We start from the raw sequence: 23616 nt of genomic DNA, 5'->3' as shown, positions 1-23616 counted from the left end.
GCCATTGCTTCCCTGTAGGCGTTGTTGCCAACCAGATATTGCATAAAAACATGAAATTCAGCATGTCTCTGGTGAACCTTCTCTCTCCCCACGCCCACCCTTCACCCCACTCTTGCTTCCTCTCCTTCTGGGTGAGGGGAGCATGTGTGCGCTGTCCTGTCGGCTCCCTTCCTTGCTCATCTCCTGGCCTGGCCTCTCACACCGGAAACCTGCAAGCCGTTCTCTTCCTTTCATCTCATAGTCACGGAGTCCCCAAGTTCTGTTGCTTCTGTCTTCTGTTCTTGCTTCTCTCCCTCATGTACTGCGTTGATTTCTGCCATTATTTCTTCACGCGGCTCTTGTGGTTGTCCTCTCCCCATTCTCCCTGGCTACCCAAGTCCATCTCCCACATCACCATCAGAGATCACAACTAAAACCATGAATGTGATCCCATTTCCCTGCATAAACCGTTTATTTAGTGCAGCCTCATCACTTGTGAAGTCCGCTTTGTACTGAGAGCATAGGCTTTGGAATAGGAGGACGCAGCCAGAGTAGAGGGGCCTGTGATGGGGTAAGGGGCCTGGGAAATGATCCAGGGAGATACCCGGGCCACCACTGGGCACGCTGTGGCCGCTGCCTTCTTATTACAGGGCAGAGAGCATCAGTATGTGAGAACTGTCAAGGAGGCCATCTAATTGCCAGTTTAAAAAAAAAAAAAAAGAAACTTTAGAAAATTAACAAAATGAGAATAAAGCAGTTTCCAAAGTCAGTTTTAGAAATACTTAGGTCTTTGTCAAATTTCCTTTAGAAAAGTATGGAAGAAAATGGTCAAAAATACGATTTTTAGAGTTGCTAATGGAAAAACTTTTAAAAAGGCCATAGGGTATTTAATTTTTTACTAAAGTGTTCATTGTCTTCCTAGGGTTGTTTTTGCCCTTCAGAATGTACCCAAAATTAAATTAGAACAGTTCCTTCCATGAAGGGTGCCTTTCTCTGGGAACCCGCCTGTAGGCTAAATAGAAACCCCTTTCTCATGTGTCCTGATTATTTTCATGCTTTACGCTGTGTTGGAGTTTCAACTTAGAGCTTAGAGGAGAGAAGAAACAAACAGAACAGCAAGAAATAAATCCCTGTCCCTCTGGGTTAAAGATCACATGTCATGTCTCCTCCAGCTTTAATCAGCAACATATGTTACTCATGGCTTAATGACAGGCAGAGAGAAGAGATGAGGGTTAGTGTGACCTCAGCCAGAGCCTGTGGAAAGTGCTATCATTACTTGGGGGAAGATTCGCTGCTATTGAGAGTGCCTGTGGTGGGCCAGGTGCGGTGGCTCATACCTGTAATGCCAGCACTTTGGGAGGCCAAGGTGGGCAGATCACCTGAGGTCAGGAGTTCAAGACCAGCCTGGCTAAAGTGGTAAAACCCCATCTCTACTAAAAGTACAAAAACTAGCTGGGCATGGTGGCGCACACTTGTAATCCCAGCTACTCGGGAGGCTGAGGCAGAATCACTTGAACCTAGAAGGCCAAGGTTGCAGTGAGCCGAGATCACACCACTGTATTCCAGCCTGGGTGACAGAGTGAAATTCCATCTTGGAAAAAAAAAAAAAAAAAAAAAGAGTGCATGGGGTGTGCCAGACACGGTCTCAGTCCTTGGTCCTGGTGCCTGTGATTGTCTGTCACTTTGAATGCCCTCCCCACAGTCTTGGAAGAGGACAGGTGTCCTCTCCATTTCAGCCCAGAGGGCTGGTGAGTGGCCGATTGGGACCTTCTGATTCAGAAGCTTTACTTTGCTCCTCCAAGCCAGGTATTTGTGCTTGATGAGAAGAAAGATGTGTGTGGCATCCCTTGAGATGGTTTCCTTCTCTTTTCTACAAAGTACGTAGGCCTTGGTAGAAACTGCTGTTTCTCAGCAGTTGGACCATTTTATAGCCAGATTCTTCCCACTCTGGAATTTGGCTACAAAAGGTAGCAAATTGTTTACCAAGGTTTGTAGCAGTATCTCTTCTCACCAGAGTGAATAAGAAATGAAAGCTTTGGCTGAACATGGTGGCTTGCGCCTGTAATCCCAGCACTTTAGGAGGCCAAGGTGGGAGAATTGCTTGAGGCCAGGAATTCAGAACCAGCCTGGGCAACATAGTAAAACCCCATCTCTACAAAAAATGAAAAAAATTAGCCAGGTATGGTGGTGCACACCTGTGGTCCCAGCTACTCAGGAGACTAAGGTGAGAGGATTGTTTGAGCCCAGAAGTTCAAGGCTGCAGTGAGCTATGATAGTGCCACTGTATTCCAGCCTGGGTGACCGAGCAAGACCCTGTCTTTAAAGAAAAAAAAGCAAATGGCCGGGTGTGGTGGCTCACGCCTATAATCCCAGTACTTTAAGAGACTGAGGTGGGTGGATCACCTGAGGTCCGGAGTTTGTGACCAGCTTGGCCAACGTGGCGAAACCCCATCTCTACTAAAAATACAAAAATTAGCTGGGCATGGTGGCATGCGCCTGTAATCCCAGCTACTTGGGAGGCTGAGGCAGGAGAATCGCTTGAACCTGGGAGGCGGAAGTTGTAGTGAGCAGAGTGTAGTGAGCGTTACTGCACTCCAGCCTGGGCGACAAGAGCGAAACTCCATCTTTAGAAAACAAAAAGAAATAAAAGGTTTCACTTACAGTGGAAAGCACAAAGGACTTGAGTGAGAAGTTCCCTATGTTAACCCTAGAGCCATTTTTTCTCCCTGGGTCCAGAAAACAGTCCCAGCGTCCGACATTTATTAGCATTCACTTGGAAGCCAGGTGTCTTTTGGAGGCTGAAGCCTCACCTCTTCAGTTACGCCTGGGCTGTGATTTGCTGTGGCCGTCTGATGACTGCCTGCTGACTCAGAGGCTCGGTGAGGAAATGAGGTGGCCACCCGGCTTAGGACTTGTTGTGCCCAGTTGTGTATGGATTTGGAATGATTTGTGAGCCCTCTGCCCTGAGGTTAGTGAATCCTGTGACCTCACAGGCCACTGCCCTGAACAGCACTACCATCTAGGCCTATTAGTAATTTCGTGATTATGAAGTCTTGACTCATACAGAGCGTTATTGCTTGTAAGACACTGTTACATATGTTCTGCTTTTGTCCTCACTGTAAGCGTTACTTTCATTTTACGTTAGAGAAAGTTGAAATTTAGAAGGCCAGGTTCAGTGAACTGTTCTGGATCAAATATTTAATAGTATACATTGTTGCTAGCAGATCTTTGAATCATTTTGAGGAAAGTAGAACTTTAGGTTTGGCAACTTCAAGTTGCCATTTTTGGAGGTCGGCAACCCAGTTTGATACTCCTGCGATTGAAATAATAAAAGTTTATCATTTATGTTAACTCAGCTGCTGATACTTTGGATTTTTAAGTTTTATTTCCCCTTATGTTCTGAACTACCTGAAATGGTTGGTATCTGAGAACCTTGAGATGGTGCTTTGAACTTTACTTCTTTACTTGGACTGTTTCTCCTGTGTTGGAAAGAAAAGGTGAAGGGCCGGACATGGTGGTTCATGTCTATAATCCCAGCACTTTGAGAGGGTGATGTGAGAGGATCACTTGAGCCCAGGAGTTCAAGACCAGCCTGGGCAACCCCATCTCTACAAAAAATAATAAAAAATAATTAGCTGGACATGGTGGCACATAGCTATAGTCCCAGCTACTCGGGAGGCTGAGGCAGGAGGATTGCTTGAGCCTAGGAGTTTGAGACTGCAGTAAGTGATGATCGCGCCAGTATGCTCCAGCCTGGGTGACAGAGTAAGACCCACTCTCTTTGGGAAAGAAAGGTGGGGGTGAGGGATAATGTAGTCATTGTCATTTATCCTAGTGATCCAAGACGTGCTAGTAAGTTTTTTTATTTCTGAAAGTTTCTTTTTTGTTTATATTTCATTTTGTTTAATGCAGCTTAGGGTTTTTTCCTGTGACTGGGAACCTTAGGTTGCAAATAAAAGGTCTTGACTGTAATTAAGGAGAATTGGATGTTGATAAAAGCTTCGGCTATTAGTGAACTTAGCAAACTTCTTTTCTGCACATTATTTTCTCAAACGGAGATCATCTTTTCTCTGGGTTAAATAATCAAATCTTGGCTATTTCCCTCCTTTCCCTGCTTTATTCTTTGGGGGCAGTACATGTTAGATTACTGCTTTTTACAGACTGTAATTTTGTATGTCTGATTTTGTTTTTATTTTACTTATTTATTTTTTTTGAGATGGAGTCTCGCTCTGTCACCCAGGCTGGAGTGCAGTGGCGCAATCTCGGCTCACTACAACCTCCACATCCTGGGTTCACACTATTCTCCTGCCTCAGCCTCCCGAGTAGCTGGGACTACAGGCGCACGCTGCCACGCCCAGCTAATTTTTTGTATTTTTAGTAGAGATGGGGTTTCACCGTGTTAGCCAGGATGGTCTCGATCTCCTGACCTTGTGATCTGCCCGCCTCGGCCTCCCAAAGTGCTGGGATTACAGGCGTGAGCCACCACACCCAGCCCCATGTCTGATTTTAAAAATGGGTTTTTGGCCGGGCTCGGTGGCTAACTCCTGTAATCCCAGCACTTTAGGAGGCTGAGGCTAGTGGATCGCCTGAGGTCAGGAGTTCGAGACCAGATTAACCAACATGGAGAAACCCTGTCTTTATTAAAAATACAAAATTATCTGGATGTGGTGGTGCATGCCTGTAATCCCAGCTACTAGGGAGCCAAGGTCATGCCATTGCACTCCAGCCTGGGCAACAAGAGTGAAACTCTGTCTCAAAAAAAAAAAAAAAAAAAAAGGCAGGGGGATTTGAAGATTATTTCTTTCTCAGAAGAGAATTTATATTTTCCTGAGCCATAGAATCTTTAGAAAATGGTCATTTTATTTCACAGAGTCATAGGGAGTAGCCCCCATTGATTCACTCAGGATCTCCCCCATCCTGGGACACCAGGATTATTATCTAGTTGCAGAAACACTTTTGGGCTGAAGTGAGTGGAGAGACCAGGGTTTTGCCAAGAGTTCGTGGTGTGACCTTGGGCATGTCACATGACTTCCTGAACTGTGCTGTTGTCTGTAAAGGGAGGTGGTCAGACTGGGATCCTCTCCAGGATTGCAGGCCTGTCCTATTATCTTGTTTTATTTCAGTCTGCCAGGATTTCTTTCTGGAACTCCCTGTGGTCCCAGTTGCCGGATTTCAGAGATTGCTGTGGGGAATGCCATGGAATAGAACCTGGCCACCTTGAGCTGAGAAAGGTGTTTGTGATTGATGGTTGATGCTACCAAGCAAACAGGGTTAAGTAACTTGACTGCCTGCCTGCTGCTTTAAAAAGGCAGCTGACGGCCTAATTCTGTTTGGAATTAGAGGTGAAGCTAAGGAAACTGGCTCAGGCTGTGGGTATCATCTCTAGATTCAGATTTCTGGGACCACATCAGAAACCAGGTTTTACGTGGACCTTTGATGGGCAGTGTGGTGTGGAACGTGGAGGACTGTGGGTTTTAGACTGGGCAGTTCTGGCTGGGGATTCCAGTTCTACCTCTTAGCAGCATTGTTGGGAGGATGAAAGGAAATGCCGGATGGGAAGTGCAAGACGCAGCTCCAGGCACATGGGAGGCCTCCTTGCAGGGCTGTTGCTAGTGGGAGTGAGGATTAGAAGAAGGCTCCAAACCATTTGGCACATAGTGGGCATCATCAACCGTGTTGCTGATACAGTTCGTTAAATTACAGATGTGTGCCTGGCATGGTGGCTCACGCCTGTAATCCTAGCACTTTGGGAAGCCAAGGTGAGTGGATCACAAGGTCAAGAGATTGAGACCATCCTGGCCAACATGGTGAAACCCCGTCTCTACTAAAAATACAAACAGTTAACTGGGCGTGGTGGCTCACACCTGTAGTCCCAGCTATTTGGGAGGCTGAGGCAGGAGAATTGCTTGAACCTGAGAGGCGGAGGTTGCAGTGAGCTGAGATCATGCCACTGCACTCCAGCCTGGCGACAGAGCGAGACTCTATCCCCCTCCCAAAAAAAAAAAATTACAGATGTGCTCGTGAAATATAAAAGTACATAAAGTGCCATTTAACTTCTTCGAGATGCACATGCAACCTGTTCACTTCTCTCTCTCTCTGTGTGTGTGTGTGTGTGTGTGTGTGTGTGTGTGGTTACATAACTGTTAGCTTTTTTCTTTTTTTTTTTTTTTTTAGTCAGAGTCTTGCTCTGTCACCCATGCTGGAGTGCTTGGCTCGACCTCCTGGGCTCAAGTGATCCTCCCAACTCAGCCCCCCGAGTAGCTGGGACTATTGGTGCACACCACCATGCCTGGTTGATTTTTTTTTTTTTTTTTTAAGAGATAGGGTTCCTCTATGCTTCCCAGGCTGGGGGTTTTCCTTTTCTTTAAAGAAAAATGCTATCCTACAACTCGGTTTTTACTGACCCATTTTGATCAGTCGCATTGGCTCAGTCCAGGATGTGAGTTGGCTCCACCCTTCCATCTGTAAGATGGAGAGGACTCACAAGGACCCAGGCTGTGAGGTCTGTGTGCCAGGAGCCCAGGCTGAGACCGTGAGCACGGTGGGCAGGGCTGCCCAGGGCTGTAAGTTTCATTTGTAACTCTGGAGAATTTCTTTCCTTCTGCAGATGGTGGAAGAGAGTGAAGAGCGGCTCACAGAGGAGCAGATTGAAGCTCTTCTCCACACCGTCACCAGCATTCTGCCCACAGAGCCAGAGGCTGAGCAGAAGAAGAATACCAACAGCGACGTGGCAATGGACGAAGAGGACCCAGCATAGAAGAGCACAGCTGGCCTCGGCGTTTCATGAAGTCAGAAGGCCGGGCAGCCGTTTCCTGGATGTTGAGAGGATTGTTTATTTGATTTTACCCTCTATCCCAGCAGGCCTGGCTTCATGTTTAGTTGAGTACATCACAAAAATAAGCTAAAAAGAAATATTTGTGCCTTGGGGAGAAGAAACATGGTGAAGACAGGCTGAGGTTGTCAGGGCAGAGAGCTGAAGGTGGGGACAGTGACTGCGGACCCCTCTGTGCTTGAAAGATTTCCTCCACGGCCTTTGCCCCACTTGTGGGGAGGTCTCTGCACACAGCGGGGAAAATGCTTGTGTCGCCTTTGTTGGGCCATGTCCTAATTAGTTTCATCTGCTTCCCTGGGAACTTACTAAGCAGGGGCTCAGAGCACTGTTGGGAGTCTGGTTAGAGCCCTCAGATAGTTACTCTAAGTTAAAATGAGCCACTGACCTTTGCTCACCTTAGAGGAATTTCCTCAAGAACAACAGAGATAAGAAAAGAACCGGCCTGGCCAATCCTTCAACAGCTCTAGAGCCCCTTTTCTCTGCTGGCAGGGGCTCTGTTTACCAGCTCACTATTTAGGCTAAATGTTAGGGACTAGATCACTGCAGTTGAAAACAGGCACTCCAGGCTTAGTGACAGTGGCAACAGAAACAGTGTTGGCTGTCTTCCTGACCACCCCACTTTCCTGCCCTGAGACAGCAGCCCAGGGCAGGTGCTTCATATTGAGACCAGGTGAGCCTGATTTGCACAACAGTCAAATTGTTTGTTCCTTTAAAAAGGACACAATGAGCCTGGCGTGGTGGCTCGTGCTTGTAATCCCAGCACTTTGGGAGGGCAAGGCGGGCGGATCACCTGAGGTCAGGAGTTTGAGACCAGCCTCACCAACATGGAAAAACCCCATCTCTACTAAAAAAATACAAAATTAGCCGGGGGTGATGGCACATTCCTGTGATCCCAGCTACTCGGGAGGCTGAGGCAGGAGAATCGCTTGAACCCGGGAGGTGGAGGTTGCAGTGAGCCGAGATTGCACCATTGCATTCCAGCCTGGGCAACAAGAGCGAAACTTCATCTAAAAAAAAGAAAATATTAAGATGATTACCATATGAAAACCTTTTTAATATTCAGGATTTGGAAAGTGTAGTTGACCCAGGCATGTGGTTGTTGCCTTAGGTCCTGCGAATATTGCTGAAAATCGGATTTTCCACATTCACTGTCTTCCCTGTTTTAGGGAAGAAAGTGATCATAGACATTCGATTTTCCAAATTGGTACTCTTTTATTTTCAATGCTAATCGGATTACTTCTCTTCCAACCCTCCTGCAAATCCATCCATCCCACTCCCCAGGCATCTTAACCTTACCATCTGAGCTTCAGCTGAAATCTGTTTATAGGCAACATTGAAAGTACCAGATTGGGGCCAGGTGTGGTAGCCCACACCTGTAATCCCAGCACTTTGGGAGGCAGAGGCGGGCAGATCATGAGGCCAGGAGTTCAAGACCAGTCTGGCCAACATGGTGAAACCCCATCTCTACTAAAGATATAAAAAACTAGCCGAGCGTGGTGGTGCATGCCTGTGATACCAGCTACTCAGGAGGCTGAGGCAGGGGAATCGCTTCAACCGGGGAGGCAGAGGTTGCAGTGAGCCAAGATCGCACATTGCACTCCAGCCTGGCTGACAGAGTGAGACTCCATCTCAAAAAAAAGAAAGTACCAGATTGCACTTTTAAATCTCTCTAGCGTATTGGGAATTTTAGTGGGAGTTGTTGATTTATTTCTCAGGGCATACGTGTGCCAATCTGTCTCATTGTTGTCTCTTTTTTTTTTTTTTTTTTTTTTTTTGGAGACAGTCTCGCTGTGTCGCCCAGGAGTACAGTGGTACGAACGATCTCAGCTCACTGCAACCTCTGCCTGCCAGATTCAAGCAATTCTGGTGCCTCAGCCTCCTGAGTAGCTGGGACTACAGGCACGTACCACTATACCCTGCTAATATTTGTATTTTTAGTAGAGACAGGGTTTTGCCATATTGGCCAGGCTAGTCGTAATATCTCTTTTTAACACTGAATATGTTAGGTGGTTTTTCTCAATGAATTTAGGGTTAACCTAGTTAATAATAAATTGTTTCCAGGTAATTATCAAGTTTTGTCATTTATAAATCTGAAGAGTTAATATTGTCGTGGATGCAAATAAAGTGAAATCTGACTGAGGCTAAAATGTGTGATTTTTTTTCTTAAAAGACTGACTGTTTAGATCTACATCTTTTTTTTTTTTTTTTTGAGACAGAGTCTCGCTCTGTCACCCAGGCTGGAGTGCAGTGGCGCCATCTAGGCTCCCTGCAAGCTCTGCCTCCTGGGTTCGCACCATTCTCCTTCCTCAGCCTCCCGAGTAGCTGGGACTACAGGCGCCCGCCACCACGCCCGGCTAATTTTTTGTATTTTTTAGTAGAGATGGGGTTTCACCATGTTAGCCAGGATGGTCTCGATCTCCTGACCTCGTGATCCGCCCACCTCGGCCTCCCAAAGTGCTGGGATTACAGGCATGAGCCACCACGCCCAGCCTAGAGCTACATTTTTAATTCGATTTCAAGAAAAGTTTAAGTTTCTATATTTGAGACCTGAATTTAACCTCAGTTTTTTGTTAAACCAGGTTCTGGAAGACTTAACTTTTTTTTTTTTTTTTTTTTTTTTTTTGAGACAGAGTCTCGCTCTGTTGCCCAGGCTGGAGTGCAGTGGCGCAACCTCGGCTCACTGCAAGCTCTGCCTCCCGGGTTCACGCCATTCTCCTCCGTCAGCCTCTCGAGTAGCTGGGACTACAGGCGCCTGCCACCGCGCCTGGCTAATTTTTTGTATTTTTAGTAGAGACGGGGTTTTCGTGTTAGCCAGGATGGTCTCGATCTCCTGACCTCGTGATCCGCCCGTCTCGGCCTCCCAAAGTGCTGGGATTACAGGCATGAGCCACTGCGCCCGGCCTGGAAGACTTAACTTTATAAGAATGTATTCTGTGTAATTTTCCTATCACATTAATAATAAATATTTCAGAAATAAAAATTGGCCAGGCTCAGTGGCTCATGCCTGTAATCCCAGCACTTTGGGAGGCCGAGGAGGGTGGATCATGAGGTCAGGAATTCAAGACCAGCCTGGCCAACATGGCGAAACCCCATTTCTACTAAAAATGCAAAAATTAGCCGGGCGTGGTGGCAGGTGCCTGTATCCCAGCTACTCGGGAGGTTGAGGCAGGAGAATTGCTTGAACCCAGGAGGTGGAGGTTTCAGTGACCTGAGATCGTGCCACTGTACTCCAGCTTGGGTAACAGAGTGAGACTCTGTCTCAAAAAAAAAAAAAAAAAAAAAAATTAAAACAACTTAATTAATGGAGGTAGAGATTTGAAGAATGGTTGTCAGAGGCTAGGAAGAGTAGCAGGGGTTGGGAGGGATAAATACAACAATATAATTAGATAGAAGGAATAAGATCTAGTATTTGATAGCACAACAGGGTGACTACAATCAAAGATTTATTGTACTTTTTTTTTTTTTGAGACAAGGTCTCATTCTGTCACCCAGGTTGGAGTGCAGTGGTGCAGTCTCAGCTCATGCTCAAGCAACCTGGGCTCAAGCAATCCTCCCACCTCAGCCTCCCAAGTAGCTGGGACCACAGGTTTGCACCACCACAGCAGGCTAATTTTTTTGTATTTTTTGTAGGGACAGGGTTTTATCTCATTGCCCAAGCTGGTCTCAAACTCTTTAGCACAAGCAATACGCTTGCCTTGGCCAACCAAAGTGCTGGAATTACATGAGTGAGCTACCGTGTCCAGCCTCAATGTAAAAATAGCATAATTGCATTGTTTGTAACACAAAGAATAAATGCTTGAGGGGATGGATACCCCCTTTACCCTGTGATTATTATGCATTGCATGCCTGTATCAAATAATCCCATAAATATATACACCTAGTATCTACCCACAAAAATTGAAAATTTAAAAAAAAATGTCTGGGCATGGTCGCTCATGCCTGTAATCCCAGCACTTTTGGATCACCTGAGGTCAGGAGTTTGAGACCAGCCAGGCGAACATGGTGAAACCCCACCTCTACTTAAAATACAAAAATTATCCAGGTATGGTGGTGTGCACCTGTAATCCCATCTACTCAGAAGGCTGAGGCACGAGAATCACTTGAACCCGGGTGGCAGAGGTTGCAGTGAGTTGAGATCACGCAACTACACTCCAGCCCAAGTGACGAAGCAAGACTGTGTCTCAAAATAATTAAAATTTAAAAATAAAAGTATAATTAGATTTTTTTTTGTTTATTTGTTTTTGTTTTTGAGCCCGAATCTCGCTTTGTTGCCCAGGCTGGACTATAGTGGCACAATCTTGGCTCACTGCAACCTCCGCTCCTGGGTTCTAAGCAACTCTCCCACCTCAGCTCCAGAGTAACTGGGATTACAGGCAAGCGCCACCATACCTGGCTAATTTTTTTTTTTTTTTTTTTTAGTGGAGATGGGGTTTCACCATGTTGGCCAGGCTGGTCTTGAACTCCTGACCTAAGGTGATTCACCTGCCTAGGCCTCCCAAAGTGCTGGAATTACAGGTATGAGCCACCGCACCCATCCTAGATTGCTTATAACACAAAGGATAAGTGCTTGAAGGGATGGATACCCCATTTTCTATGACATGATTATTACACATTGCATGACTATCAAAAACATCTCATGTAATCCATAAATAATACACCTACTATGTACCCACAAAAATTAAAAAACAACAAAAAACCCCACACCACTACCTCACTGATGCCATAATGTTTAACCATGACTTTCACTTAAAGAATTCCAGGAAATAGGCCAGGTGTGTGGCTCACGCCTGTAATCCCAGCACTTTGGGAGGCCAAGGTGGGTGGATCACCTGTCACCTGAGCTTAGGAGTTCGAGACAAGCCTGGGCAACATGGCAAAATCCTGTCTCTACTAAAAATACAAAAAATTAGCTGAGCGTGGTGGCACGCGTTTGTAGTCCCACCTACTCTGGAGGCTGAGGCATGAGAATTGCTTGAACTCGGGAAGCGGAGGCTGCAGTGAGCCAAGATGGTGCCACTGCACTCCAGCCTGGGGGACAGAGTGAGACTCTGTCTCAAAGAGAAAAAAAAATTCCAGGAACTGGCCTTAGAAAATCTAAATATCAAACCAAGGTTGCGGAGTGTTCCACCTCAGGAAGAAATGCTGAGTAATTGTTCTGGCCCTTTTGTCACCAGCCAGACCACCAAATGGCCCATTACCCAAGATAACCATTGCATCAGATATGCTGACTTGCATGCCTTGCCCATCATGTGCTACCAGCTCAGCCTGCAAACCTTACCCCTGATGTCAATTCCCACACTTTGTCTAATTAAAAAAAAACTCATCCTGGCTTTTTTCAGAGAGTCAGCTGGAGCATCCTTGTACTGGGGCACAAGCCCCGAAATAAAAGCCTTGTCTGGGGCCAGGTGTGGTGGCTCATGCCTGTAATTCCAGCACTTGGAGGCTGAGGCAGGTGGCTTACCTGAGGTCAGGAGTTCGAGACCAGCCTGTTCAGCATGGTGAAACCCTGTCTCTACAAAAATACCAAAACTAGCCAGGTGCAGTGGTGCAGCCTGTAGTCCCAGCTACTCAGAAGGCTGAGGCATGAGAATGGCTTGAATCTGGGAGATGGAGGTTGAAGTAAGCTGAAATCACACCACTACACTCCAGCCTGGGTGACAGAGTGAGACTCCATCTAAAAAAAAAAAAGAAAAAAGAAAAAATTAATATGGGGACCAGCAGATTTCCCAGACAAGGCTTTTGTTGTTTTTTTTTTTGAGGTGGAGTCTTGCTCTGTTGCCCAGGCTGGAGTACAGTGGTGTGATCTCAGTTCACTACTGCAACCTCCACCTCCTGGGTTCAAGCAATTCCCTTCCCTTAGCCTCCCAAGTAGCTGGGACTACAGGCATGCACCACCACACCTGGCTAATTTTTGTATTTTTAGTAGAGATGGGGTTTCTCCATGTTGGCCAGGTTTTCTTGAACTCCTGACCTCAAATAATCCCCCTGCCTCAGCCTCTCAAAGTGCTCCCAAAGTTACAGGCGTGAGCCACCTTACCCGGCATGATTTAGATAAGACTATGAAGTTTAGACTTTTAAGGGTGATGCTGAAACAAGTTAAGACTTCTTGGGGTTATTGGGATGGAATGAAGGTATTTTGGATGTGAGAAAGATATGGATTTAGGGGAGCTAGGAGAGAATGCTATGGTTTGAATGTTTTTCTCTTCTCCAAAAATTTGTGTTGAAATGTAATCCCCATTACAATAGCATTGGGAGGTGGGGCCTAATGGGAGGTCATGAGGGCTCTGCCCTCATTAATGGATTAATACCAATGTATAAAGGGCTTGCTGCCATGTGAGGTCACACATTTCATCCCTTTGTACCCTCTGCCTTCTGCCATGTGAGGACACAGCAAGAAACCCCTTACCACACCAGATGCAGGCACCTTCCTCTTGGACTTTCCAGCCTCCAGAACTGTGAGAAATACATTTCTGTTCTCTATAAAGTACCCAGTCTGTAATATTCTGTAATAGCAGCACAAAATGGACCAAGACATTTCACTTTCTCCTCAGGCCGATCCCAAGACACAAAAAATGTCCTGCTAATTAGTGAAGGAGTTCCCTGGCACAGACCCAATCTGTAGACAAAGAAATGGCTGCCTTTTCAAATGCCTACTTTCCAACAACAACAAAAATCACAAAGTATTTAAAAAACAAGGCCAGGTGTGGTGGCTCACACCTGTAATCCCAACACTTTGGGAGGCTGAGGTGGGTAGATCACAAGATCAGGAGAGCGAGACCATCCTGGCTAACACAGTGAAACCCCATCTCTACTAAAAATACAAAAAATTAGCTGTGCGTGGTGGCGGGCGCCTGTAGTCCCAGCTACTCCGGAGGCTAAGGCAGGAGAATGGCGTGAACCCAGGAGGTGGAGCTTGCGGTGAGCCAAGATAGTGCCACTGCAGTCTGGCCTGGGTGAAAGAGCAAGACTCTGTCTCAAAAAAAAAAAAAAAAAAAAAAAAAGGTAACATGGACTATTTCAAGGAAGAAAATGAAGTGGCAGAAATTATATCTGGAGAGGCTGGGAGCACTGGCTCATGCCTGTAATCCCAGCACTTTGGGAGGCTGAGGCGGGCAGATCACTTGAGGTCAGGAGTTCAAGACCAGCCTGACCAACATGGTGAAACTCCATCTCTACTAAAAATACAAAAATGAGCTGGGCATGGTGGTGGGCACCTGTAATCTCGGCTACTCAAGAGGCTAAGGCAGGAGAATCACTTGAACCTGGGAGGCGGAGGTTGCAGTGAGTTGAGATCGCACCACTGCGCTCCAGCCTGAGTGACAGAGCGAGACTCCATTTCAAAAAAAGAAAATAAATAAATTATTCCTGAAGAGACACAGGTACCAGACTTACTAGACAAAGACCTCAAAACCATCTTAAATATGCTTGAATAGTTAAAGAAAAACACGGACAAAGAACTAAAGGAAATCAGCAAAATTATATATTAATAAAATGAGAATATCAATAAAGAGATAGAAATTATAAAAAGAACCTAAACAAAAATTCTGGAGATGAAAAATATAATAACTAAACTGAAAAATTCAGTAGAGTCAATGGCAGGATCGAGCAGGTAGAAGAGAGAATGAACAAACTTGAAGAAAGTACATTTGAAATTACTTTGAGGAGCAAACAGAAAAGAACAAACAGTCCAGGCATGGTGGCTCATGCCTGTAATACCAGCACTTTGGGAGACTAAGGCAGGCAGGTCACCTGAGGTCAGCAGTTCGAGACCAGCCTGGCCAACATGGTGAAACCCTGTCTCTACTAAAAATACAAAAATTAGCTGGGCGTGGTGGCGGGCACCTGTAATCTCAGCTACTCTGGAGGCTGAGGTGGGAGAATCACTTGAACCCAGCAGGCAGAAGTTGCAGTGAGCTGAGATCGCGCCACTGCGCTCCAGCCTGGGCGACGGCAAGACTCTGTCTCAAAAGAAAAAAAAAAAAAAACCTGTCAACTAAGAATTCTGTACACGTAAAAATGTCCTTTAGTTACTATTAAAAAGAAAGTAACTAAGATCCCAGAAATAACAAGTGTTGGAGAGGATATGGAGAAAATGGAACCCTTATGCACTGTTGCTGGCAATTTAAAATGGTGCAGCTACTATGGAAAACAGTGTGGCAATTCCTCAAAAAATTAAAAATAGAATTATTATACAATGTAGCAATTCCATATCTTTGTATATAGCTGGCCCTCTGTATCCATGGTTTTTTTGTTTGTTTGTTTGTTTTTGAGATGGAATCTCACTCTGTTGCCCAGGCTGGAGTGCAGTTGAACAATCTCAGCTCCCTGCAACCTCCACCTTCCGGGTTCAAGAAATTCTTGTGCCTCAGCCTCCTGAGTAGCTGGGATTACAGAAGTGCACCACCATGCCTGGCTAATTTTTGTATTTTTAGTAGAGACGGGGTTTCACAGTGTTGGACTAGCTGTCTCGACTCCTGAGCTCAGGTGATCCACCCACCTCAGCCTCCCAAAGTGCTGGGATTACAGGTGTGAGCCACTGCGCCCGGCCTGTATCCATGGGTTCTGCATGTTGATTCAACCAACTACACATGGATGTTGTAGTTAGGCCTATGATGATTGTGTCTGTTCTGAAGATGTACATACCTTTTCTTCTATCCTTATTCCCTAAACAATACAGTATAACAACTATTTACACAGCATTTACATTGTATTGGGTATTATAAGTAATCTAGAGATGATTTAAAGTATACAAGAGGATATGCATAGATTATCTGCAAATACCACCTCATTTTAAATAAATGACTTGAGCATCTGTGGATTATGATATCCTCAGTGTGTCCTAGAACCAATCCCCTGTGGATACTGAGGGATGACTGTATGCACGAAATAATTGAAAGCATGGTCTTGTAAAAATATTTATACACCCATGTTCACAGCAGTCTTATTCATGGTAGCAAAAAATGGAAACAGTCTGGGTGCAGTGGCTCACACCAGTCATCCCAGCACTTTGGGAGGCCGAGGCAGGTGGATCACTTGAGGTCAGGATTTGGAGACCAGCGTGGCCAACATGGTGACACCCTGTCTCTACCAAAACAACAACAACAAAAATTAACCCGGCATCGTGGCACATGCCTGTAATCCTAGCTACTCGGGAAGCTGAGGCAGGAGAATCACCTGAACCCAGCAGGTGGCGGTTGCAGTGAATGGAGATCACACCACTGCACTTCAGCCTGGGCAACAGAGTGAGATTCTGTCTCCAGAAAAAAACCACACGCACACACAATATGGAAACAATCAGTGTTCATCAGTGAATAAATGGATAAGCCAAATGTGGCATATACATACAATGAAATATTCAGCCTTAAAAAACAAAAAAAATTTCAGACATTATGATATGGATGACCCTTAGGGATATTATGCTAGATGAAGTAAGCCAGTTACACACAAAAAATATTGTATGATTCCACTTATAGAAGATACTTAGCATAGTCAAAATCATAGAGACAGAAAGTAAAATGGTGGTCTCCAGGGGGTGGGTGGAGAGGGAATTGGAAGTTATTGTTTAATAGGTATATGTTTTTTGTTTTACGAGATGAAAAGAGTTATGGACATGGATGGTAGTGATGGTTTACAATTTTTTTTTTTTTTTTTTGAGACGGAGTCTCACTCTGTCACCCAGGCTGGAGTGCAGTGGCGCGATCTCGGCTCAATGCAAGCTCCGCCTCCCGGGTTCACGCCATTCTCCTGCCTCAGCCTCTCCGAGTAGCTGGGACTACAGGCGCCCACCACCACGCCCGGCTAATTTTTTGTATTTTTTAGTAGAGACGGGGTTTCACTGTGGTCTCGATCTCCTGACCTCGTCATCCGCCCGCCTCGGCCTCCCAAAGTGCTGGGATTACAAGCGTGAGCCACCGCGCCCGGCCTACAACATTTTAAATATATTTAATATCACTAGACTGTACACTTAAAAACTGTTAAGGCAGGGCGCGGTGGCTCACGCCTGTGATCCCAGCACTTTGGGAGGCCAAGGTGGGAGGATCACTTGAACCCAGGAGTTCCAGACCAGCCTGGGAAACATGGTCAGACTTCATCTCTACAAAAATAAAAAAAATTAGCTGGTTATGGTGGCATGTGCCTGTAGTCCCAGCTACTCAGGAGGCTGAGGTGGGATGATTGCTTGAACCCAGGAGGTGGAGGTTGCAGTGAGCTGAAATTGCACCACTACACTTTAACACTTTAGCCTGGGTGACAGAGACCCTGTCTAAAAAAAAAAAAAGGAAAAAGAAAGAAGGAATCAATCAACCCTGTCATGTCATTACCTCTAGCCTTTGGACTGTGAGACAATGCATTTTTCATGTTGAGAAAAAGAAAAAAATAAACTAAGCATTTAACTCTAACATTCTAGGTCATTCATCATTTGGCTTCCAATAACATTTCCAACTTTAAGCCTCTTTCATGCCTGAGTGCAGTGGCTCATGCCTGTAATCCCAGCACTTTTGGTGCCTGAGGCCGGAGGATCACTTGAGGTCAGCAATTCGAGACCAGGTTAGGCAACAAAGTGATTCCCCATCTCTATAAAAAAATTCTTTAGGCCAGGCACAGTGACTCACGCCTGTAATCCCAGCACTTTGGGAGGCCGAGATGGGTGGATCACTTGGAGTCAGGAGTTCGAGACCAGCCTGGCCAACATGGCAAAACCCCATCTCTACTAAAAATACAAAAAGTAGCCAGGCATGGTGGTGCACACCTGTAGTCCCAGCTACTTGGGGAGGCTGAGGCAGGAGAATCACTTGAACTGGGAAGTGGAGGTTGCAGTGAGCCAAGATCGTGCCATTGCACTCCAGCCTGGGTGACAGAGTGTGATTCTATCACACACACACACAAAAAATTTAAATTATTTGGCATGGTGGCACACATCTGTAGTCCCAGCTACTCAGGAGGCTCAGGTGGGAGAATTGTTTGAGCCCAGGAGGTCCAGGCTGCAGTAAGCCATGATTGTACCGTTGCAACTCACCCTGAATGACAGAGTGAGACTCTTTTTTTTTTTTTTTTTTTTTTTTTGAGACGGAGTCTTGCTCTGTCGCCCAGGCTGGAGTGCAGTGGCGCAATCTCGGCTCACTGCAAGCTCCGCCTCCCGGGTTCACGTCATTCTCCTGCCTCAGCCTCTCCGAGTAGCTGGGACTACAGGCGCCCGCCACCACGCCTGGCTAATTTTTTGTATTTTTAGTAGAGACGGGGTTTCACCGTGGTCTTGATCTCCTGACCTCGTGATCCGCCCGCCTCGGCCTCCCAAAGTGCTGGGATTACAAGCATGAGCCACCGCGCCCGGCTTTTTTTTTTTTTTTGAGACGGAGTCTTGCTCTGTCACCCAGGCTAGAGTGCAGTGGCGCAATCTCGGCTCACTGCAAGCTCCGCCTCCCGCGTTCACGCCATTTTCCTGCCTCAGCCTCTCAGAGTAGCTGGGACTACAGGCGCCCGCCACCACGCCCGGCTAATTTTTTGTATTTTTAGTAGAGACGAGGTTTCACCGTGGTCTCGATCTCCTGACCTCGTGATCTGCCCACCTTGGCCTCCCGAAGTGCTGGGATTACAAGCGTGAGCCACCGCGCCTGGCCAGGAGACCCTGTCTTAAGAAAAAAAAAATTATCTTACAGAACCTTCTATTCCAGCTGAATGGGTTCACATGTAAATTTTCATCAATTTTTATTGAGTGTCTATGACGCAAGGTTTAGGACTACGCAGTGCAAGGCTTAGTTAGGACTAGGCAGTGGAGACGTGATATGACTCAGACAACCAGGTCCCCTGCCTTCTGGGGGAGGAGATGCTAAATGACCAAGATCACAATTCACCATTGAATTACAACTGTGGTAAGAGTTACAAAGGAGAATGCGCTAAGAACATGACCTTTTCTGAGAGACACAGGAAAAGTTCTCTGAGCAAGTAATGTTTGGACATGAAGGTTAAGTAGAAGTTAACCAGCGGAGGAAAGAACATTGCACGAAGATATTTTGTGTTTTCCCTTCTCTGTGCTTTTATGTATACAGTGCCATCTGCTTGTACAGCATGCCTGTTTCAAGTATCCAAATCCTAACTCAAGATTTGGCTCCTGGCTGGGCGTGGTGGCTCACGTCTGTAATCCCAGCACTTTGGGAGGTGGAAGCAGGTGGATCACTTGAGATCAGGAGTTCGAGGCCAGGATGAGCAACATGGTGAAACCCTGTCTCTACAAAAATACAAAAATTAGCTGGACAGGTGCCTGTAATCCCAGCTACTTAGGGGGCTGAGGCAGGAGAATCGCTTGAACCTGGGAGGCAGAGGTTGCAGTGAGCTGAGATTGTGCCACTGCGCTCCAGCCTGGATGACAGATTGAGGCTCCATCTCAACAACAACAAAAACAAAGCTTTGGCTCCTGCCGTGCTTTCTCTGGAAAGCCATTCCTGACCATCTTACAAAGTACTCTATCCTTGCAATACACTGGAGGAGTCTGTAAAACAAACTTATTTGTTATAAGCTATACATGGCCTTGTGATGTTTTTGTGATTCTTGCCTTGCCCTGTTATGTAAATCCAGGAGTCACTTTTGATTCCAGTTCTATCCAATCCATTTACTTCAGTTTTATGTCCATGAAGGACTTCCTGGGAAAAAAAATTACAGAATTTGGTTTTGAAATAATCTTAATTTTTTAATTGTATGATAAGACACAGATACAAAAAAATCCCAAAAAATCAAAAACAAACAAATAAATAAATAAAAACACAAAACATGTGAACTGGCCGAGCTATGGTGGCCCACAACTGTAATCCCGGCACTTTGGGAGGCTGAGGCAGGCAGACCACCTGAGGTCAGGAGTTTGAGACCAGCCTGGCCAACAGGGCAAAACCCTGTCTCTACTAAAAATACAAAAATTGGCCGGGCGCGGTGGCTTATGCCTGTAATCCCAGCACTTTGGGAGGCCGAGGCGGGTGGATCATGAGGTCAGGAGATCGAGACCATCCTAGCTAACACAGTGAAACCCCGTCTCTACTAAAAATACAAAAAATTAGCCGGGCATGGTGGCGGGCACCTACAGTCCCAGCTACTCGGAAGGCTGCGGCAGGAGAATGGTGTGAACCCCGGAGGTGGAGCTTGCAGTGAGCCAAGATCGTGCCACTGTACTCCAGCCTAGGCGACAAAGCAAGACTCCATCTCAAAAAAAAAAAATTATCTGGGCATTGTTGCAGGCACCTGTAATCCCAGCTACTTGGGACGCTGAGGCAGGATAATCGCTTGAACCTGGGAGGTGGAGGTTGCAGTGAGCCAAGATACCCCCACCACACTCCAGCCTGGGCAACAGAGCAAGACTCCATCTCAAAAAAACAAAACACAAACAAAAAAAAACCACGAACAAAAGGAGAGAACTATTATTATTACTACATTATTATCATTATTATTATTATTTTTTAGAGATAGGGTCTCACTCTGTCTCCTCCAGCTGGAGTGCAGTGGCACGGTCATAGCTCATTTGCAACCTGGAACTCCTGGGTTCCTGTGTCAGTGTTAGGATTACAGGCATGAGCCCCTGCACCCGACCTAAGGAGAGAATTATAAATAAAATGTGTTAATTATAAATCATAGTTTTATGAATTTTAAGGAGAGCTTATAATTGTAACTGCCACTCAAGGACAAGAAGTAGACTGGCTGTGGTGGCCTATACCTAGAACCCAGCACTTTGGGAGGCTGAGATGGGAGGGTTGCTTGAGGCCAGGAATTTGAGAACAGCCTGAGCAACATAGCAAGTTGCTGTCTCTACAAAAAAAAAAAAAAAAAAAAAAATCCAACAATTAGCTGGGTATGGTGGCATGCAGCTGTAGTTCCAGCTACTTGGGAGGCTGAGGTGGGAGGATCGCTTGAGCCCAGGAGTTTGAGGCTGCAATGAGCTATGATGGCGCCACTGCATTCCAGCCTGGGCAACAGAGCATGACTGTATCTCCAAAAAAGAAAAAAAAAAAAAAAAACTCTTTTCCAGCCACTACGGAAACCTCCCTTTTGTCCTGTCTCAAATACAATGACCTTCCTCCTGCTTAAAGTACCCACAATCCGGACTTCGCAGAAACCATTTATTTGGGGTTCTTTACAGATTTATTACTATTCCTTACCATGATAGTTTTCTCTTGTACTTTTGTTGACTTTAACATGTCTTTTAAGACTCTGGCTGGGCGTGGTGGCTCACGTCTGTAATCCCAGAACTCTGGGAAGCTGAGACAGGCAGATCACTTGAGGTCAGGAGTTCGAGACCAGCCTGGCCAACATGGTGAAACCCCGTCTCTACAAAAATACAAAAATTAGCTGGGCAGGTGCCTGTAATCCCAGCTACTCAGGAGGCTGACGTGACAGAATCATTTGAACCTGGGAGGTGGAGGTTGCAGTGAGCCGAGATCTGGCCATTGCCCTCCAGCTTAGGCAACAGAGCAAGACTCTGTCTTAAAAAAAAAAAAAGAAAGAAAGAAAAAGAAAAAAAAAGACTCTTTATCTAGAGGATCACTCTTGATTCGTTTCTTTTTACTTTATTTTACTTTACTATTTTTTCGTAGAGACAGGATCTTGCTATGTTGCCCAGGCTGGTCTTGAACCCCTGGCCTCAAGCAATCCTTCTGCCTCAGCCTCATCCCTTTTTATTCTTTTTTTTTTTTTTTTTGAGACTGAGTCTTGCTCTGTTGCCCAGGCTGGAGTGCAGTGGGGGGATCTCGGCTCACTGCAAGCTCCCTCCCAGGATTATGCCATTCTCTTGCCTCAGCCTCCCGAGTAACGGGGACTACAGGGGCCCGCCACCATGCCCGGCTGATTTTTTTTGTATTTTTAGTAGAGATGGGGTTTCATCGTGTTAGCCAGGATGGTCTCGATCTCCTAACCTTGTGATCTGCCCGCCTCGGCCTCCCAAAGTGCTGGGATTATAAGCGTGAGCCACCGCGCCCGGCCCCCTTTTTATTCTTACAGTTTCATGATGAAGAGCCCAAGAAGTTTGACTTGTAGAATTTCACACAGTCTTGGATTTTGCTGATGGCTTACTTATGGCACAGTTCAACTTGTTAATTGTCTTATGTTTTTCCTTCATTTTAGCAGCTGAATCCGTAAGCTCAGTCAGATTCACACTGGGTCCCTTTGGCAATACTACAGGTGGTATTGTGATCTTTCCTCATGAGGGACATAATGTGTCTTTGTGACTTATGCTGCAAGATATAGTTTGTATAGGGCAGGCAAGATGAATGTTTGATTCTTTCCCATTTTTTTGCCTATTTTCAAGTTAATGAATTGGCTTCTCTTTTTTTGAGACTGGGTCTTATTCTTGTTGCCCAGGCTGGAGTGCAGTGCTGCCATTACAGCTCACAGCAGCCTCGACTTCCCTGGCTCAGTTGATCCTCCCACTTCAGCCTCCTGAGTAGCTGGGACTACAGGCATGTGCCACCATGCCTGGCTAATTTATTGTATTTTTAGTAGAGACAGGGTTTTGCCATGTTGTCCAGGCTGGTCTGGAACTCCTGGTCTCAAGCGATCCACCTGCCTCGGCCTCCCAAAGTATTGGGGTTACAAGTGTGAGCCACCATGCCCGGCCAATTTCATGCTTTTTTAAGGCTGAATAAGAGTCCATTGTATGTGTATCCTGCATTTTGTTTATCCATTCATCTGTTGATGCACATTTGGCTTGTTTCCAACTTTTAGCTATTACAAATAATGCTGCTATGGACACTGGCATGCAAGTATCTGAGTCCTTGCTTTCCGATCTTCTGAGTATGTATCTAGGAGTGGACTGACTGAATTGCTTGGTAATTGTGTGTTTATCTTTTTGAGGAACTGCCAAACTGTTTACACAGCAGCTGCACCATTTTATATTCCTATCAGCAACACACAATGTGATTCCCATTTCTCCACATTCTTGCCAACCCTTGTTATTTTTCATTTTCTTTTTTAAATTTGTTTTTCATATCAGCCATCCAAATGGGTGTGAAAGGGGATGTCATTGTGGTTTTGATCTGCATTTCCCTAATGATTCGTGATATTGAGTATCTTTTCATGTACATTTCAACCAATACATATATCTTCTTTGGAGAAATGCCTACTCAAGTCCCTTGCCTTTTTGTTTAATTTTTAATTTAATTTAATTTAATTTTTTAGTGACCATGACCCGTGACACAGCCCTCAGGAGATCTCGAGAACATGTGTCCCAACCTTGCCTTTTTTTTGGGCGGCGGGGATGGAGTTTCACTCTTGTTGCCCAGGCTGGAGTGCAATGGCAAGATCTCAGCTCACTGAAACCTCCGCCTCCCAGGTTCAAGCGATTCTCTTGCTTCAGCCTCCCTAGTAGCTTGGATTACAGGTGCCCGCCACCATGCCCAGCTAATTTTTTGTATTTTTAGTAGAGATGGGGTTTTCACCATGTTGGCCAGGCTGGCCTCGAACTCCTGACCTCAGGTGATTCACCTGCCTCGGCCTCCCAAAGTGCTGGGATTACAAGTGTGAACCACCATGCCTGGCGATTTTTGAATTGATGTTTTGTTGTGTTTTTCAGTCACAGGAATTTTTTTTTTTTTTTTTAAGACAGAGTCAGGCTCTGTCACCCAGGCTGGAGTGCAGTGGCGAGATCTTGGCTCACTGCAAGCTCCGCCTCCCAGGTTCACGCCATTCTCTTGCCTCAGCCTTCCGAGTAGCTGGGACTACAGGTGCCCGCCACTGTGCCCGGCTAATTTTTTGTATTTTTAGTAGAGACGGGGTTTCACTGTGTTAGCCAGGATGGTCTTGATCTCCTGACCTCGTGATCCACCCACCTTGGG

General features: G+C 45.9%; 1 protein-coding gene and 1 long non-coding RNA gene across 11 annotated transcripts in view; one reads left to right on the top strand and one right to left on the bottom strand.

Moving 5' to 3' along the window:
- Nucleotides 1-8958, top strand: part of CRCP (CGRP receptor component) — a 42844-nt gene extending 33886 nt beyond the window's left edge. For all 10 annotated transcript variants that reach the window (XM_055293005.2, XM_063646446.1, XM_063646447.1 and 7 more), the window contains one exon: nt 6587-8958. In XM_055293005.2, coding sequence (XP_055148980.1) covers nt 6587-6736 — 150 coding nt within the window. In that variant the 3' untranslated portion in view covers nt 6737-8958. The remainder of the gene's footprint in view (nt 1-6586) is intronic.
- An 11240-nt stretch (nt 8959-20198) lies between these two features.
- LOC129489839 (uncharacterized) lies at nt 20199-22368 on the bottom strand. Its single transcript, XR_008660092.2, has 2 exons — nt 21783-22368; nt 20199-20380 (listed from the first exon to the last, which is right to left on the bottom strand). It is a non-coding gene; the product is annotated as an uncharacterized lncRNA (long non-coding RNA).
- Nucleotides 22369-23616: the final 1248 nt, after the last annotated feature.

The sequence above is a fragment of the Symphalangus syndactylus genome, chromosome 9 (assembly GCF_028878055.3).
Source record: "Symphalangus syndactylus isolate Jambi chromosome 9, NHGRI_mSymSyn1-v2.1_pri, whole genome shotgun sequence".
NCBI classification, from domain to species: domain Eukaryota; kingdom Metazoa; phylum Chordata; class Mammalia; order Primates; family Hylobatidae; genus Symphalangus; species Symphalangus syndactylus.
This window is presented reverse-complemented; position numbering and strand designations above follow the sequence as displayed.